This window comes from Leishmania donovani, chromosome 35 (genome assembly GCF_000227135.1).
Source record: "Leishmania donovani BPK282A1 complete genome, chromosome 35".
In the NCBI taxonomy this organism is placed as follows: Eukaryota; Euglenozoa; class Kinetoplastea; order Trypanosomatida; family Trypanosomatidae; genus Leishmania; species Leishmania donovani.
Window position 1 is genome coordinate 903,833 of NC_018262.1, and position 17,078 is coordinate 920,910.

At 54.3% G+C, this 17,078-nt stretch overlaps 5 protein-coding genes across 6 annotated transcripts; all 5 read left to right on the forward strand.

The window, feature by feature from the left end:
- Positions 1 to 972: 972 nt before the first annotated feature.
- On the forward strand, positions 973 to 1,797 carry LDBPK_352240 (RNA-binding protein, putative; the record flags this gene model as incomplete). Its single annotated transcript, XM_003864755.1, has 1 exon — positions 973 to 1,797. The coding sequence occupies one exon, from the start codon at positions 973 to 975 to the stop codon at positions 1,795 to 1,797; it is 825 nt and encodes a 274-aa protein (XP_003864803.1).
- A 6,441-nt stretch (positions 1,798 to 8,238) lies between these two features.
- On the forward strand, positions 8,239 to 8,517 carry LDBPK_352250 (kinetoplastid membrane protein-11; the record flags this gene model as incomplete). Its single annotated transcript, XM_003864756.1, has 1 exon — positions 8,239 to 8,517. One exon carries the CDS (start codon positions 8,239 to 8,241, stop codon positions 8,515 to 8,517), a length of 279 nt encoding a protein of 92 aa, XP_003864804.1.
- Positions 8,518 to 11,232: 2,715 nt separating this feature from the next.
- On the forward strand, positions 11,233 to 11,511 carry LDBPK_352260 (kinetoplastid membrane protein-11; the record flags this gene model as incomplete). Of its 2 annotated transcripts, none has more annotated exons than XM_024473491.1 (1): positions 11,233 to 11,511. In XM_024473491.1, one exon carries the CDS (start codon positions 11,233 to 11,235, stop codon positions 11,509 to 11,511), a length of 279 nt encoding a protein of 92 aa, XP_024329260.1. Both variants share the same exon structure in this region, with proteins under 2 accessions (XP_024329260.1, XP_003864805.1).
- A 1,550-nt stretch (positions 11,512 to 13,061) lies between these two features.
- LDBPK_352280 (hypothetical protein, conserved) lies at positions 13,062 to 13,937 on the forward strand (the record flags this gene model as incomplete). Its single annotated transcript, XM_003864759.1, has 1 exon — positions 13,062 to 13,937. The coding sequence occupies one exon, from the start codon at positions 13,062 to 13,064 to the stop codon at positions 13,935 to 13,937; it is 876 nt and encodes a 291-aa protein (XP_003864807.1).
- Positions 13,938 to 15,115: 1,178 nt separating this feature from the next.
- On the forward strand, positions 15,116 to 16,720 carry LDBPK_352290 (hypothetical protein, conserved; the record flags this gene model as incomplete). The annotated part of the gene is made up of 1 exon (XM_003864760.1): positions 15,116 to 16,720. The coding sequence occupies one exon, from the start codon at positions 15,116 to 15,118 to the stop codon at positions 16,718 to 16,720; it is 1,605 nt and encodes a 534-aa protein (XP_003864808.1).
- Positions 16,721 to 17,078: the final 358 nt, after the last annotated feature.

Here is a 17,078-nt window from a genome sequence, read left to right on the forward strand (position 1 = left end):
TGAGAGTGCGAGGGCGACATAGAAGGACAATAACGAAGGAGATAGAGAGGGGGGATGCTGGCTGCGGTGGGAGGAGCTGCACGTCGTCTCGTCATCGGTAGTGAGGGTGTCACGAAGAAGAGCAAAACAACAACAAAAGTATGCTCATGCAATGGCAAAGTGCCTTTGAGGGCGCGTCTATATGATGGTTGCTTCCTCTCACTTTCTCCTCTCTTCTCATTTCTCATGGTTGCTTGCCAAAAAAAAAATGTGTGCGCACACACACGCTGCTGCGCATGCGGTTTCTTTTCACCTACTGTGCTCCCCTCACCTTCCCCCTCATCCCCATTTCTCTCCATCTTGCACTTCTTTGGTCTGCGGGGCTTCATCACCCATATGAACACCACCTGCTGCGTGGGGGAACGTCTCTCTCACTCTCTCTTTCACGTTACATACTCAACTACAACACGCAGTTGGTTGTACGTGCTCTTTCCTGCCGATTTGTCTCTTGTCACCTGTCTTTCGTTTTTTTTGTCGGTTTCCTTCCTCTAACAGGCCTCGTCTTTACTCTGTGTATGCGCTCTTTCATGTGGTTTTGTCTCCCTGTCTAAAGAAGAACAACGAGACAAACAAAGAAGGCAACACACACCCACACCCACCCACTCCCTCCCTCCCTCACACACACACAAACAAGCATAAAAGACAGGGTTTCCGCCCGTCCTCTCTTGCACCGTCTCTCTTTCTCTCCCGTGTACGCGTGTTACTTTTTTTCCTGTTTTCGTTTTTTTTTACTTCGCGCGTGTGTGTGTTCGTTACTTGTGATCGCTCGCTTTTGTGCTTTCTTTCTGTCATTCTGCGTGTCTTCTCTGTGTGCTTGTGTCATCGTGCTCTCCTTACGTGCAGTGCCGCATATCTTCTCTCCGCTCTCTTGTGCGCTTTCCGAACAAAAGAAAAACAGCCAAAAAGGAAAACTCCTTTTGAACTTCGAGAAAAATGATGGAGGAGCGCCACTCGCACGGGTCGAACGACGAAATCCAAAACGGCGGCGACACCGATAACTTCCGCCGAAACCAGGGCACGATCCTCTTTGTTGGCAACCTCCCCTTCCAGACCCCGTGGCAGCACGTGAAGGACTACTTCCGTAACGCCGGCAAGGTGCGCTACACAGATCTCATCGCCGACCGCACCGGCCGCCCGAAGGGCTCGGCACTGGTCACGATGATGACCGTGGAAGGCGCCGAAAATGCGATCCGCATGTTTAACGAGACCGACTTCGAGGGCCGCCGGCTGATCGTGCGCAGGTTCGACGACGGCCCGCGCCCTCCGCTGGTGCAGCGGGACATGATGCCCGCCTACGGCAACACCGCTCCCCAGAGCCGCGGCCAGTACACGGCTGGCGGCTACTACCAGGGCGCGGCCGCTTCCGGTGCTGCGGCCGGGTACAACCGCCACAACATGGCGGGTAGCGCCTACGGCCGTGGTGCGCCGTACCAGGTCGGTGCTGCAGAGTCGACTGAGATGAATGGCACGGAGCCGCTTCCCAAGCCGCGCAGCCAGCAGGTGCCAGAGGTGGGCCGTAAGCTCTTCGTCTCGAACCTCCCCTTTGACTGCACGAACAGCGCTCTCCGTGAGACGTTTCAGCAGGTGGGTCTCGTCGAGCGGGCTGAGATCATCCTGGGCCGCAACGGCAAGAGCCGCGGCATGGGCATTGTTGTCATGAAGTCTGAGGATGAGGCGCAGATTGCAATTGCCGAGTTTGACGGCATCGAGATGGCGAACCGCGCGATGAACGTGCGCCTCGACAACAAGACATTGTAGTCACGCGCGCCCACACACACACGCACACACAAACGCACGGGCCTCTGCGGAGGCGGGGGACAGCCGTGGACATCCTCCTCCTTCGACTCCTTTTCTTCATGATGTGGCTTCTGGTAGCGAAGAAAGGGGCGCAACAATAAGGAAGCCGAGCAGCTGGAGGGCAACAAACTAGTGCTTCAAGACTGATGAAGGAGCAGAGGGGTACCGGCAGAGACTCGTGATGACGAAACGCGTGCAACGCCTGCAGACAAGAACGGAAGGGGAAGAGAGGCGTCGAGGTGACCCACCACGATAGGCCAGCAGACGAGGCGACATCGGCGTGTGCGTGCGTGGAGGAGGACCTCTGTGGATGCGCGCTGGAATTCCTCAGCCTTGCGGTGCCGTAAATTGTGTCTCGCCGTCTGTCATCATCCCATTCTTCTGCGTGGACAGCTGTTTCTCTCTTTTTCTGTGCTTGTTGGCACCTGTGGAAGCGGGTCGTGCTGCACCGGCACGCACTCATCGTTGCTTTATTGATCCCTTCGCATCCATGTGTGTGTATATGTACAGACCCTCACCCCCCGTGTTACACCCTCCTCACCACCCCAACGCACCACATTCTTTCTTTGTCTCCGTTTCCCACCCTCTGTATGCTGCCTTCTTTTCTTGTGGTTTCCTTTTTGGCCTCACCTCTCCTTTCCGCACTCGCCTGTGCGGGGTTTTCGTGTCTGCGCACGTTCCACGAAAACCCCGCACAGGCGAGTGCGGAAAGGAGAGGTGAGGCCAAAAAGGAAACCACAAGAAAAGAAAGGAAAACCACGTACGAGGAGATTCAGTGCCAGCAAGGGTGGGTGGGCCGCACTGCAGAGGAGTGGGGGTGGGGAGGCGGAGGGCCATGTGTGGCGTACACTCGTGTACGAAGAACGCCCGCTACAAGAACAGAAACAAGGGGAAAAAGATGTGAACACGAGAGATGCGTGCAGCACGCTAGATCGACCTTCTTTTCCTTGTGTTTACTTCTGTTGCTTCCTCATCCCTCCCTTTTTTTGTTCGTTTTTCGCATTTTTCTCTTTTCCCAAGTAGAAAAAGGAAACGAGGCGAGGGCACGGGTGCGAAAAAAGAAAAACAGCGAACCAACCCAAACCGACCCAAAGGGGATGTTGGGCGTTGGTACGGACAACAAAGGAAGAAGAAGTCGTGCGCTAAGTACAAATATATATATATTTTTCCTTCAGGTTGCCGTACCCTTTTTGTTTCACGTCTTTCTCTTCACCTATCTATGCTGCTCAGCGAACAGAATACATGTAGTCTCTTCTTTCTTCTCTCTCCGTCTCGGCACATCGATCTACTAGTCTTTTGTGTGTGCGTGTGTGTGTGTGTACGCGTCCCTCTCTCCTGCAGCGTCGGATCGGCCACCTTCTTCCCTCTTGTACGGTTTCTTTCTGTATTTTCTTTGTTTACTTGTAGTCGAAATAGGCGTTTTGGTGTACATGCATGTCTGCGCTCGTGCGTGTGCACATACATGTTCGTGTGTCTGCTGTTTGTGTGCGTGTGTCTGTATGTGTCGTCTCCGCCTCATTTTTGTCTTATATATCTCTATCTTGTGTTTCTTGATTGTCAGTCTGTGTGCACTCGCGTGATTGCGAGTGTCACCAGCAAAACAAAAAGAACTCCAACCGAAAAAAAATAGAAGCGAAAGAAAAAAAGGAAGGAGGAAGCGAAGAGACAGGCTAGTCTCTTCAAGGGTCTTATAATGTGCACCATTTTGTGGTGTTGTAGTTTGCAGCAGGTGAAGTGCGCTCAGGCTTCTTGTTCGTGCTCTTTTTTTTTGTCTTGGTGTTGTGGCTCTCTTTCTCGCCGTGTCTCTCGGTCTCAGCCTACTCCGCCGCCGTTTTTCGTGCTTTGTAGTTTTTCGCCACTTTACCATCTCTCTCCCTCCGATTGTCTCTCCATACATCTCTCTCTCTCTTTGCCTGTACATGTGGGTGTGTGAAGAGGACTCTTGCGTGCTACGCCGTGCTCCCTTTCTGTCTCTTTTCTTTTTTTTTTTCGTTGTCGCACCTTTTAGTGTTTGAGTCGAAGGCCGCGGCGGAAGATATCGGGACTCAGATTCTTACGGTCGCTCTTTTTTTTTCGTCGCCCCATTTCTGAGCTCTGCGTGTGCATCCTCTGCTATCCATCTGCCTGCGCAGTTTGACCTTTTAAAGAGACACTGCAGACACCGAAGCCTTCGCCCTACCTGTGTGAGTGCACCACCGCGAAAATTTCTGCCCTTCCATCATTGTATCTCTGTCGCTTCTCTGTCTTCCTTGAAACCTTTTTTCTCGTCGTTTTCTCTTTCCATCACGTGCTTGTGTCTGTGCTTGTATCTGTGCTTGTGCGCTGCATCTTTGTGTAGATGATATTTGGGTGTGTGTGTGCGCGTGGATGCGTGTGTCAGGCGGCAGCGCTCCTTTCATCTGTCTTGTTGTCGTCACAAACAACCAACCAACAAACCCAACATGCACTATCGTACTCCCTTTCCCTCTTATCATCATTTTTCAAGTTTTTTGACCTTTTTCGCTTGTTTGTGTGCCTATTGTTTCATCTTTTCGCTTCCCCATTCTGCATCTCTGTCTGTGTCTCTGTTCTGTCGATGTTTTTTTTTCCTCCTCCCTTTTTTCGTTCTCTGCTGATCGTGCGGCGCCACACGCGCTACGCTCAAACAAGCTTATGCGCCCACCGAGACATACAGAAAAAAGGCAACGAAAAAAGAAAACCGAGAATGCAATGGGGGAGGAAGAGAGGGAGAGGGAGGGGGAGAGATGGAGAGAAACAATGCTCGAATACATCCACCAAGATACACACACACACACACACACATGCGGGGCCGCGCTCAACGAAAAGGACAAAAAAGAAAATAGCAGTCGGTACACCGAGCCTTGCCCACCCTCCTTTGCGCCTCCCTTCCTTCCTTCCTTGTGTTGTACGCTCCTCATTTTTTTGTTTCGTTGTTCTGTGATTTTGGTTCTCTCTATAATTTTGTCGCCTTCTCCTTTTCTTTTACTCGCATCTCTCATCTTTGGTGCGTCACTTCGTCCCTCCTCTGCCTCCTTTGCTCGTTTCGATGGCGAGCGTGCTCCTTCTCCATCGCCGTTGTATATGTATGCTTGGTGCCGTGTAGCCGTGCGTGCGTGTGTGTGTGTGTGTGGGCCTGTGCGCGCGCATTGTACAGTTTTGTATTCTCTCTACTTATAACCGTGCACAGCCTTACCCCTGTTATCCCCCGGTCTCTCCTTCATCTCCGCCCCACGCTCACGTGTCTTTTGTTTCTTTTTTTTTTTCGCTTCTCCTATCTGCTGTGCGCATGTGTTTTTGCACGTCGTTGCGCGCGGAGCGGAAAAGAGTTCGCGACGCGCGTGGGGAGTCAAAAGAGGTGCACCGCCGATCTCGTTGCAGGACGCGGCTGTACCGCACGCCTCCACGCTTTGCTGAACCTCTGTCGCTTCAGTATTTCGCACTCGAATGGCTTTGTGCGGGGTGCCACAACTGCGCGCAAGAGGCGAGGCGGCAGGATGCAGGCACACGCATACGCGCTCTCCTTGCAGCGGCTCACGAGACCAATACCATCAAAACTGGCCACAGAGAAGGCGAGGCGGTTCTCGGCAACGGCCACGCACATTTTTTTCTGCGATGAAAGCAGCGGTGGTGGTGCCGCTGCCGAGACAGCGTAGCAGCGGGGACGGACTGCAGGGCAACAAGAGATATGAGGGGAGAGGGAAAGTCAATGATATCTGGAGAAGTTGAGAGACCACCTCCAAGAGAGTGCACAAGAAGGAGGAGAGGAAGTCGACGAGAACGAGCGAGGGAAGGAACTTCCAGTCTGGGTGCGTGTGCCGAATAGAAAAGGGAAAAATGGAAAGACAAAATATGGATCATTGGTGCTGAGAAGTTCTGCTATTTTTCGAAGTCAACACGAAATTCGAAAGGACGATCATGCCTTTGTTTCTCTTTTTTTAGCCGCGGGGTGGCCGACCAAAGGGACCTTCGCTGTCTGCCTGCCTGTCTGGCGTGCCTGCGTGCGTGTGTATGTGTGTGTGCCTCAGACAGCCCCTTCTCCACCGCGAGGGCACAACTCAACTGTGCGGAATGACAAAGTACACAGCGACAAGAAAGGAGAACTATATATATATATATATATCATTTTTTTTTTTCCACCCTCTCCCTTTTTTTTGTTGATGGCAGAGATTGATAAGCGGTTTGCTTGGTCTCCACCTCTCTGAAAAAAAAATAGAAGAGAGAGAGACCAGAAGTCGGCCTCGAGCAGTCCCAGAGGGGGAGGGGGAGATAAGGGTAGGGAACAGAAAAGGACACACGGGAAGGAAACACCTACCGCGAGAGTTTAGCAATGAGAGAAGGAGAGAATGACGCGAAGGATGGAGAGAGACTGACAGGGCGATGTAGACATGCGCAAGGAAAACAAAGAGGGAGGAAGAGAGCAGCAGCGTGTTCTCTCTTTTTGGTTTGTTTGTCTTTCCTTTCTTCGACTGCCCATAGGTTACGAGCTCTCCATTTCTCTCTGTCTCGGTCTCTGCTTTCCTCTCCGAGTTCGCACGTGTATATATGTATACGTGTGTATGTGTGTTTTCTTCTTGGTCTTGCGCGTCTTTGCGCGCCTCTCTCTCTGTGTACGTTTATCTATGCTTTTGTGCGCGTGTGGGTGTATGTTGGGGTTTCCGGAGCGGAAAGAAAACTAGAGAGAGAGGCCACTAGAAAAGTGAAAATCCATGCACGCCCATACACACACACACACACACACACACGCACAACAGCAACAACAACAAATCGACGAAAAAGGACTGAACATTTGAAGAAGAAAAGCGAAAAGAAAAAGGAACGTAACCGTGAAGGAAGGAGAGCATTAAATGGAAAAAAAGTTGCTGTTCCTGTTTGTGTGGAGGAGGAGAAGCGAGAGTGTGCGGAGAAGATAATGATGCACGGATGGTTTGACGAGAGGAGGGAGAGAGAGGGAGTTATGAGGATGGCGCGAACGCCCGACAACTGGTTGTGTGTCTTCTTTTCTCTTTCGTGTGTAGCAGCGGTAGCGAACGAGGATGTAGAGAGGCAGGTGTACCACAGGGACCGGCGAAGCTGAAGACCGTCGGGAAAACACTTGCGCCCAGAGAAATCCGAATCAACGCAAGGGAGCGCTTCTTATCCTACATGTGGGAGCTTCGCTCGCATTTTTCAAGATGTTTGCCTCGACGTGTCTCTTTCTGCCGCTATGAGGCTGCATTTGTGCGAGTGTGTTTGCGTTCGCACAGGCGTAGGATAAACCCTTTTTTTTTGTTGTTTGTGTTTTGTGGTTTGCGCTCTGCCGTATGCCATTCCACCTCTCTTCATCTCATCTCTCTTTTGTGCCTCTCAGGTCTCTCTTGCATCGCTCTCTGTCTTGTCGGGTCTGTGTCCGTGAAGGTGCGCGTGTCTCCTCGTTTTCTTGTTTATTGTTTTGTTTGAGTCAGTTGTCGGTGCGCTCTTTTTCCTTTGTTTTTTATTTTTTCCCCGTTTCTCTAGCCCTTTCTTTTATTTTATTCCACTCTTCCGTAAGTCGACGATAACGAGAAAAGCCTACACAACAGCCAATCCGTAAAAGGATGGGAAGTTTCCAAGGAGTGACCGGCTCTGCCTTGCTGAGGAGAGGAAGGGGGACCGAAAGGTAGAGCAACAGCGTCCCGCCGGCTCAGCCGCATGCAGCCACGTACGTACACGCGCTTTCCCACTCTGTGCGTGTGCGCGTATGCCATAGGGATTCAGCGAGAGGCGTGTGAAGCACCTTACGGGAGTCTACCTCAAGGGTCTCCCCAAAGGCGCCTGTGCCGGTAGCGGAACTTTACTTCCTTTCTTTGGTCGCTGCTCGCACACCGTAAAAGTAGGACGTTGGAAGAGAGGACTGCGAGTTTTCTTTTTCACCCGCTTCCTAGCGGCGCACGTGGCCGTTGAATAGGGCCTCTGTTGCACTACCCTTCACCCAATGCTCTTCCCTTTCCGTGATGCAGGTGTATGTGCGACGTCGTAGACTCGCGCGCTCTCCTCGCTTTCATTTGCAGGTGCTCCGCGTCAATGCATCTCTGCTTCCGCATAAACCCACCGCGGCACTTCCCTACCTGCTCCGTTTGCTTTTCCATCTGGCCCCCACCCCCGTTGCATACCCGTACACGCAACAACGTTGTCTGTGTGTGCTGATGCCCTTGACGCGGTCCTCGCTGGCCGCTCCCCAACACAATCCCAATCTCTTATTCGCCAACCAACGGGCACCGACCAAGAAGACCTTTGAACCAACGCTACTAACCCCAGCCCACACATCTACTACCTTTTCTTCCTTCCGCGCTTTCTGTTTGCCTTTCGATTCTCGCTCAAGCTGCGCATAACACCTTCTCCTTTCACGCGCTCGACTTTTCCTTCCACCCCCTCCCCGTGTAAACCATGGCCACCACGTACGAGGAGTTTTCGGCGAAGCTGGACCGCCTGGATGAGGAGTTCAACAGGAAGATGCAGGAGCAGAACGCCAAGTTCTTTGCGGACAAGCCGGATGAGTCGACGCTGTCGCCCGAGATGAAGGAGCACTACGAGAAGTTCGAGCGCATGATCAAGGAACACACAGAGAAGTTCAACAAGAAGATGCACGAGCACTCGGAGCACTTCAAGCAGAAGTTCGCCGAGCTGCTCGAGCAGCAGAAGGCTGCGCAGAACATGTGCAAGTAGCACTAGAAACAGTTAAGCGGCTCGAAGCATGCCGGATACCACCAGGACTCGCATATTTGTGCATGCCGGTGCTTGCCGATGTTTGCATGAGCGCTTTCGGGCAGGAGAAGAGGTTGAAGGCAAAGAAACACCAATGATTTGCCCTGGAATGCAAGTACGAAGACGACAGCGGTGCATCGAGAGTCGGGGGTGTGGTTTTATGAGCGTCTCAGCAGTAAGAGGCACAGCGGTGTGCGCGCCTGCCTTTGTGGGCGTATGGCCAGGCGTTTGCCACAGGCGTCGCTCTTGTGCTCACGAACGGTATGTGTGTGTGTCCGCCCGGCGCGTGGATGCGTGGATGGCGCAGCTCAGCAGGGGGAGCCGGATAGCAGTTGAGGGAAGGAGATTAAGAGTGCAGGTGAGAGGGTGCGCCGCCTCCCGACCTTCTCTCTGAAGCTTTCCATTGAAACGATCTATACTCTTGTGTGCGCAAGCCCCAGCTTGTGGCCGTGGTAGAGCCGAGGTAATGCCGAACGAGCAGTGAGGTAGAAACGTGCAATGCTGAAGGTTTCTTGTTATTTTGTTTTCTCGACGTGCGCCGCTTTTCCGTATCGTGCCCTTTCATGTTCGTGAATTGGTCAAAGGCGCGGGGAACGCGCCGTGAGGCGAACGGTGCGGTGGTGAAGCCGTGCGGTCGCGTCTGTTAACCTTCGCGTGTACCCCATCGCCATCTGCGTTCCCGTCCCCTGCGCTCTGCTGCCCCTTTTGCCGTATACATCCTCTACCGTCAACGTGCGCACATCTCTAGAGTGCCAGTATCGGCGAGAGGGAGCGTGGAGCGGGGTTGGGTGAGTGGGAAGTGCGAGAAGCGAACGGGTGCCATCTGCTCTAGTCTTGGTAAAGCCCCCGAGTACAACTTAAGCTGGCTTTTTGGTCACAACATGCGTTGGGTTCAGTGTCTGGCACCGAACTTTGCCTGCGTGCACACCTTTCCATCCCCATGCGCGTTCCTCTTTTTGGGACATCTTGAGCCCCTGCACGACTCGCTTCCCGACATCCCCTACTCTTATTTCTCTTTTTGTTGGATTCGTCTTTTGATCCAGGCACCTTCTCAGAGGCGTGACGGCTGTCCTCGTGTTGACCCGCTCTTCTTCCTCGTCCTCTCTCCTGTCCGGTTGTATCTTCACTGCGCATTTTTTCGTCTCCCTGGACTCCACTGTACACCTCCCTCTTGACTCTTCCCTCATATTTCTTATTTTTCAACACCCCTCCCACACACACACATACACGGCCGAGGCCCGTAGGGCGTCGGAGAGAGTGCGCGCGGGGACCCTGAGAGAGAAAGCGAGAGAAGCACGCAAAGCCGAGGCCGGCAGTCGGGAAAACATGAGGCGGGCGAAGAAAGGCCATGCAGTGAGGTGCATCTTCGGCAGATGAACACGCAGTGTGTTGCCGTTCCCCACCCCCTTTTTGCCACCCGTACACATACGCAAACACGTATACGTTTGTGTGTGTTGAGGATGGATGGACGCTGCGTGCGCATCAGCCCTCTTATATTTTTGGCTACCCGCTGCCGCTGCTCTCTCTAATATTACCACCTCTTCTCTTGTTTCCCTTCTTGGCGTTAGCTCAGGAGGTCTTCATGGGAAAGCGCTGCAAAGAGCACGGCCACCAACCACGCATACCTTGGCGACCTTTTTTTTTTGCTTCACACCCTTCTCCTCCACGCAGGTTGAAGCTGGCTGCCGTTGCTCTTGCCTGCGGAACGACGCTACTGTAGCTAATTCTCTTTCGCGAGCTCTCTCTCACACGATTGGTGTGCGTGTGTGGGATAGGTGCGTTACTTTCCTTTTTTTTTCCGCTTCTTCATGCTTCTTGCGTCTTCCTTTTTTTTGTCGTTTATTGCTCTCGCTCTTTCTTTTGCGTCTCGCGCACTTCTCTTTCTCTTGCTTCACTCTTCGACTGCGCTGCCCCTCCCATATATCATTCAAACAACACACACACACATACACACATAAAAACCTCTCGAAAAGGGGAAAAAACGAAACGGACCCTGAACAACAGCGAAAAAGCGCGCCGCATCTAAGCCTGCGGACTTGCCCTCATCCGAAGGCACGTACAAGCCTTCTTTTTGCTGCCTCTTCGGCAAGTAGCGCGCACACAAGCTTCTTGCGGCGTGGGGACTCCCTCCTGCTCCTCCGCCTTCCCACGAACATGACCCCTGGCGGTCATCGCGTTATCTGGACATACAAAACTAGCAATGCATATGCACAAGAAAGGACAGCACCACATCTGTGACTACAAGCTACTCTTTCCTCCTCCTGTTTACATATTTCTTGGTGCTCGTGCGGTGCTCTGTGCCCCACTACACTCTTTACGTACTTCCCTGGCCGGCTCCTTGTCCCCCTAAACACACGAATAAATATTTGACGATACAACACACGCCCGCCCCCGTTGCATACCCGTACACGCAACAACGTTGTCTGTGTGTGCTGATGCCCTTGACGCGGTCCTCGCTGGCCGCTCCCCAACACAATCCCAATCTCTTATTCGCCAACCAACGGGCACCGACCAAGAAGACCTTTGAACCAACGCTACTAACCCCAACCCACACATCTACTACCTTTTCTTCCTTCCGCGCTTTCTGTTTGCCTTTCGATTCTCGCTCAAGCTGCGCATAACACCTTCTCCTTTCACGCGCTCGACTTTTCCTTCCACCCCCTCCCCGTGTAAACCATGGCCACCACGTACGAGGAGTTTTCGGCGAAGCTGGACCGCCTGGATGAGGAGTTCAACAGGAAGATGCAGGAGCAGAACGCCAAGTTCTTTGCGGACAAGCCGGATGAGTCGACGCTGTCGCCCGAGATGAAGGAGCACTACGAGAAGTTCGAGCGCATGATCAAGGAACACACAGAGAAGTTCAACAAGAAGATGCACGAGCACTCGGAGCACTTCAAGCAGAAGTTCGCCGAGCTGCTCGAGCAGCAGAAGGCTGCGCAGTACCCGTCCAAGTAAGTCGGACAGCCAAGCTGCTTGATTTCATAGAAACAGGAAGATGGCCAAGGAGGAGAAGAGTGCAGACATACTTGGGTAGCGTGCAGTTAGACGTGCGGAGAGGGCGAGACTGAGGAATTGGAAAGGAAGGCAGACACGTAGGAGGAGATGCGCTGTCGGGGTAGGTGGGTAGATGATAGGAGCTCGGATTGCGCCGCTTGTATGCCGTGAATGGCCGGCATGATAGCATCCTGGAGATCATCCGTTCGTAACTCACCTTCCCCGCCCTCGTCATCTATCACCTCATTTTATTCGTTTCGCGTGCCTCGTCGTGTTCCGGGATTTTTCCCCTAACCTCTTCTTTCCGTCATGCCTCTTTCTGCTTCGCTTACCCCGTATCCACCATACCCACCTTGCTCTCCGCCCCTCCTTCCCTCCTTGCGACTTCTTTCCTCCCCTTCACCCGCCTTCATTTTATTTTTATTCTGTTTTCCTTTCGTTTCTTCCTTCTGCCTTTTTTTCTTGTACGCCTTTCGTCTTTCGCATTGATCTCTTCTCTCTTCTCTCCTCCTCCTTTTTTGGTATGTTCGTTACACCGCTTGCGTGTATGTAAGCTTCGTTTTTTTTCTTGATTTTCTTTTGTTTCTTCGTCTCTATGTTCTGGAGGTCTAAGAACGAAAGGAAAAAGAAGATACACCCACCTCCACACACACAGCCTACAGGCCCCTAAGGCGCGTATTCCCTTCCGTAGAAACGAGCGACGATAGAGAGAGAGAAAGGGGAGGGGGAGAGGACTACTCAAATACCCACTCTGTTGTTTCATGGACGCTTCTCTCTTCACGTCTCGTTCTCTCGCGCACCGGGAGTGGTCGACAGGGTCTAGGTTGCATGCAGGCACGCAACAGATTGTTCTCTCCCCTCCCCTCCCTTCCCCTCCCCTCCTCCTTCCTTTCCTCCTTCCCCTCTCTGCACTCGGCCCTCGAAGATCTCAAGAGCTAGAGACAGGGAAACGCGTTGTAGGGGGAAGGGGAGACTTCACTGGCAAAGGGTTCCTTCTACTGTGTGGTGCATCCATCCGGGGTGGCCACTGTGCAATGCCCCGCTTCCGCATTACCGCCGGTGGTGCTTTTCTTGTTTCAAAAAGCCTATGCTCTTTCCCTACGTTGCTGGCGCCATCAGTAGTAGCCGCCACCGCTCTGGTCCTGACCCTTTCCCACTGCGTCTGCCATTATCTCTCTCTGCCCCTCTGTCTCTTTCACGGCGCTGTGCTTACACTTGCCCACGCTGGGTATATGTCCGCGTGCGCGCGTGTGACCCTCATAGCGCTTTTTGTTTCGCGTCCCTTCTGGGAGAGCCGATTCGTTTTAGTAGTGGTGCCGGCTTCTGTTCACCGGGGTAGGCGCGTCCCTCTTTCCGCGCTTGACGGCAATTCCAGAGAAGCTGCAGCCTTTATTGTCTTTTTGTTGAGGGGGCTGCACCTGAAAGGCGTTGGACCACACGCGCACCGATACAAAGCCACGCATACACGTCTAGGCTGCACCTACAGCGAGTCTTCACTCTTCATTGTACCAATGCTGCGAACTAGCCGCGTCTTTCGATTCCGCATGAAGTGCGGGAGCATGTACGTCGACTACAAGATCATGTCTCGCAACCATCGCCGCTCGATTCGCGTAGAGGATGCCCTAGTCGACCCCCTCTTGCCCACCACGGTAGTGCCACTGCATTGGTTGGAGCAGCTTCGGTGCCCATCAACGCGCCTTCTCACGGGCTACCACACGGAGGAGGCGGTGTATGCAAAGCCGAACTACAGCGATCGTGTGAGTCGCACTCCTGCGTTGTTGTCTTCGTCCGATGTGGCTGCCAAGACGGCAGACAACGGCGCTCACGCCAACGCGATCCGGGCGGGCCCAGTGGTGCTCTACATCACTGGACAGAGCATCCCCGTAGTTTTGAACCCTCTTTTTGTGCAGCCGGATGAGTGGGGTCTCACTCAATCGGACGGTGAATGGGACCTTCGAATAGGAATGGATGCCATTGAGCAGTGCTCCCTGTACGCCGAGCTCCGTCCGGGTGGGCTGCTGTACTCGAAGCTGCCGCACGCAAGCCTCACAGAGGCGATGGAACCTGTTCAGGACACTCTCAAGCGCTACGGCATGAGGTGCGGGTTGGCCGAGTCGCCGCTGGTGCCACGACCGTGGACGCGCATGCGCTACATGTTTATTGACGAGCTGCAGCGTGGACAAAAGATGACCGAGTTCGTAGGGTACAACCCGCGCAGCGGAACTCAGTGGCGCTTCTCGCAGCACACCAAGTACTTCCGCACAGGCATCTGGCGCGAGACCATCCGACGAAACGAGATGAACGATGGGCTGCACGCGCACAGCAGCTGGCAAAAGTCGCCGCAGCAGGCGGTTCCGGAGATCAGCTTTCTCGCACCCTACCCGTAACCGCGGCGATCTTCGATGGGAGGGAGTGCTGCGGATGCGGCCACGGAGCATGAAACGATCCGCAGGCAGGGGCAAGTCAAGGAGGCTGAAAAGAGGTGTCGCGCGGGTGCTATCGAGAAGCGAACGCACCTCTTTTTGGCTGGGCTTTGTTTCTCTGCATCTCGCCTCTGTGGCGCTGCGCGTCTCGAAGCCCGCCCCCCCCTCGCCGGTGTTTTTGTTCGCTCTTTCGCGTTACCAGTAATCGGGCTCGTGTAAGCTGCTCGCTGTAGCAACGGCTTACCACCTGCATGTATGCGCGTGCGTGCAATGCTCTCTCGCACTAACGCACGCGCACGGAAGGCCTCTGCGAAGAAAAGCTGGAAAGACAGAAAACAAAAAAAAAACAGCGAAGTCAGTGCGCGTTAGAAAGAGTGCGTATGTGTAAAAGTAAGGACTTGTGCTTCACAGCAGGCAGCTATTCATGTCAGCGCCTGACGTGTTCATTACACCCCCCCACCGGCACACTTCTCTCTCTGCGTGCTTTTGTTTCTCCGCCTCTGTCTTGTTGCTGGTTGTGTGTATGTGCGTGTATGTGTATGGGTGTGCATCAGTACGTAACGGGCCATATGCTCTTTATGCTCTCCCCCTTTCATTCCAGCGAAGAAGACAGACAGCGAAAAGAGAAGACGATCGCTCAGCGCGTGAAGCAGGATCTGGGCTGTATACGTTGCAGTGTCTGCCTTGTCAGAGAGAGGCACATGGATGCAGCCAGCAGCCTCAAAATTTTCGGAGCGAAGTGGAGGGGAGGCATCGACGACGGCGGCCTTTGCTGACCAGGCCTCGTTCTCGGTTTTGCTTGCGGGTAAGATTGGGTGAGGAAGGGCGCCACACTTCTCGAACGGCGTCGCTGTCGTTGTCTTCTCTTGCCAAAAAAAAAAAACCAGCCGCAAATGAAGATGTGCTCAGTGGCTGCCTTTACGTTCTTTCCTCCGTCTGCACTCTACCCGCTTCTCACCTATCCATCTGCTTTCGCTCTGTTCTCATTTTTTTGTGGCTCTCTGTTTTGTTGACTCCCGCTGCTCGCGCGAGCAACCGCAGCGAGGAGGAGGAAATACTACAAAAGAAAGGCCTTGCCGAGGAGACGGCGGAGGACAGAGCTGCGCATTCTCTTCTCTTCCAAAGCCCTGCCTCGGTGTTCCATGCCCTTGTGCACTTCATCCACACATCAATGTGGGCGGCAACTGACTCAGCTGGGCTTTGCAGGGCCTCAGCGACGTGGTTTTTGCACGCTCACAGTAGTGCGGCGGCAACGATCACCGACTTCACTACGAGGCCGTCGCTACTCGAAGGGTAATGTTGCTGGTGCAGCATCGGCGTCCTCGAAGCGAAACCTTCTGTCACCATTCGGACATGTTCTTCAGGGCTCATCACGTGGCCCACAAGGCCTTTTTGTGGAGCCGCTAGAGGCGTGGCTTTCCGTGCTCGCGGACTCCGTTCCTTTTTGCAAAGACTGCCTCGTGATTTGCCCTTCCACCGCATCAGACGTGCAGGTTCGCTGCGTGTGGAACCGCTGTCGGCAGCATATCCCCGCTGCCCACGTCGTCGCCCTGACGCCGCGCAAGTACAAGGAAGCCCAGACAACCGCCGCAGATGCTGCCCAAACTCTGCTGTCGCTGCCGAACGGCACCTCCACAGGTGACACGGCTGGCGCAGAAGCACCGATGCCGCTGCCGGCCGCGTCGTTGGTGCCGCGCGGCGGCGGTGGGGGTCATCTTACGAGTGCTTCTACAGCTAGGCTACCTTCCCTGTACTCGCCGCTCGAGCATGTTTCCCCGGGCTCTCTGGACCTCATTGTGCTACCCAGTAACGTGTTTGCCCATGAGATGCTCTTCGACGCACCGTGGCACTTATCCCTCGCACACCGCGCTCTGCGCCCGCACGGAGTCGTTGCGATCCTTGGCCACGTCGCGGAGGCGGGGGTCGGTGCGCCGGAGTGGGCGGCGACGGACGCGAGGGATTACATCGAGAGTACACACCTGGATGCGCGAGAAACGCTGCGGCTGGCTGCCAGCGACGCTGCCAGAGCGCCGGGCACGGATGACGAGCACGTGCGCCATCTGCGTCGCGCCGTGGAGGTACACGAGACACTGCGCTCCGGCCACGCCGACGTCTTTTTCCCCTTTCCTAGCGTGCGCCGTCGCTGGTTCACATCCGAGTACGCCCTCCAACCCGCCCAGCTGGCAGCGCACTACCGCGCAACCCCGCTGTACCAAGTGCTCTATGGCCCCACGGGATCCTTGTGGTGGAACAAGATGCGGTTCAGAGCAGATGTGCTACAGCGGCAGCGGACGGCTGCTTCGGCGGTGAGGGGCGATGAGGAGAGCTTTTTCGTAGATATTACAGGAACCTCGCTGGATGGAACTGCCAGCTTGGGTCAGGGTACCGAAAGTCATCTGGAGGACCTTGTTGCAGCGTGGTCGCCTCTCGGCGTGCGCCGCCGTCGCGGTGTGAACGATCCGCTAGACATGCTGCAGATCATTCTCGACGCCCACACAGCCACAGTCAACGCCTCTGCTGCAAAGCCGCCGCTGCAGGTGCAACTGCACCACTTTGTGGTGACTTGCAGTGCACGGAGCATGAATGCAACACCGCTGTCGGAGGGGCGAACAGAGTCGAACAGGAATCTACTTGCAGTGCTTGGGAGAGGGCAGCGTCTTTCCCTCCACGCCAGCGAAAGATCGAGGGCGTCTGATGTGCGACGGGTGAGCCTTCCACGATTTGCGGGACAGCGATGCGGCACATGAGCGAGCACGTACATGTGTTTCTCGCGGCCCCGAGGGGAGGGGGGAGTGTTGGCACACAGCAAATGCGGGATGCTAACACCTCACGCGTCTGTCGCACTCGCATAGATGACGCGCCGCCGCTGCTGAATGACCTCCTTCCAGACAAGCTGTGTATGCTCTTCTCATCTTTTTCATGGCGGGCGAGGAGGGGGCGAAGACGGAAAACAAAAATATTAAAGAGGCTGTGCGCCCACGCGCAACAGAAATCACCACTTGGAGAAGAGGGTGCGGATGGAATAATTGTGGCGGTGCACTTGGCTTGCCGTTGCTCTCTGTTTGGCGGATCGCCTCTCTCCTTTTCCAATACCTTTACATCATC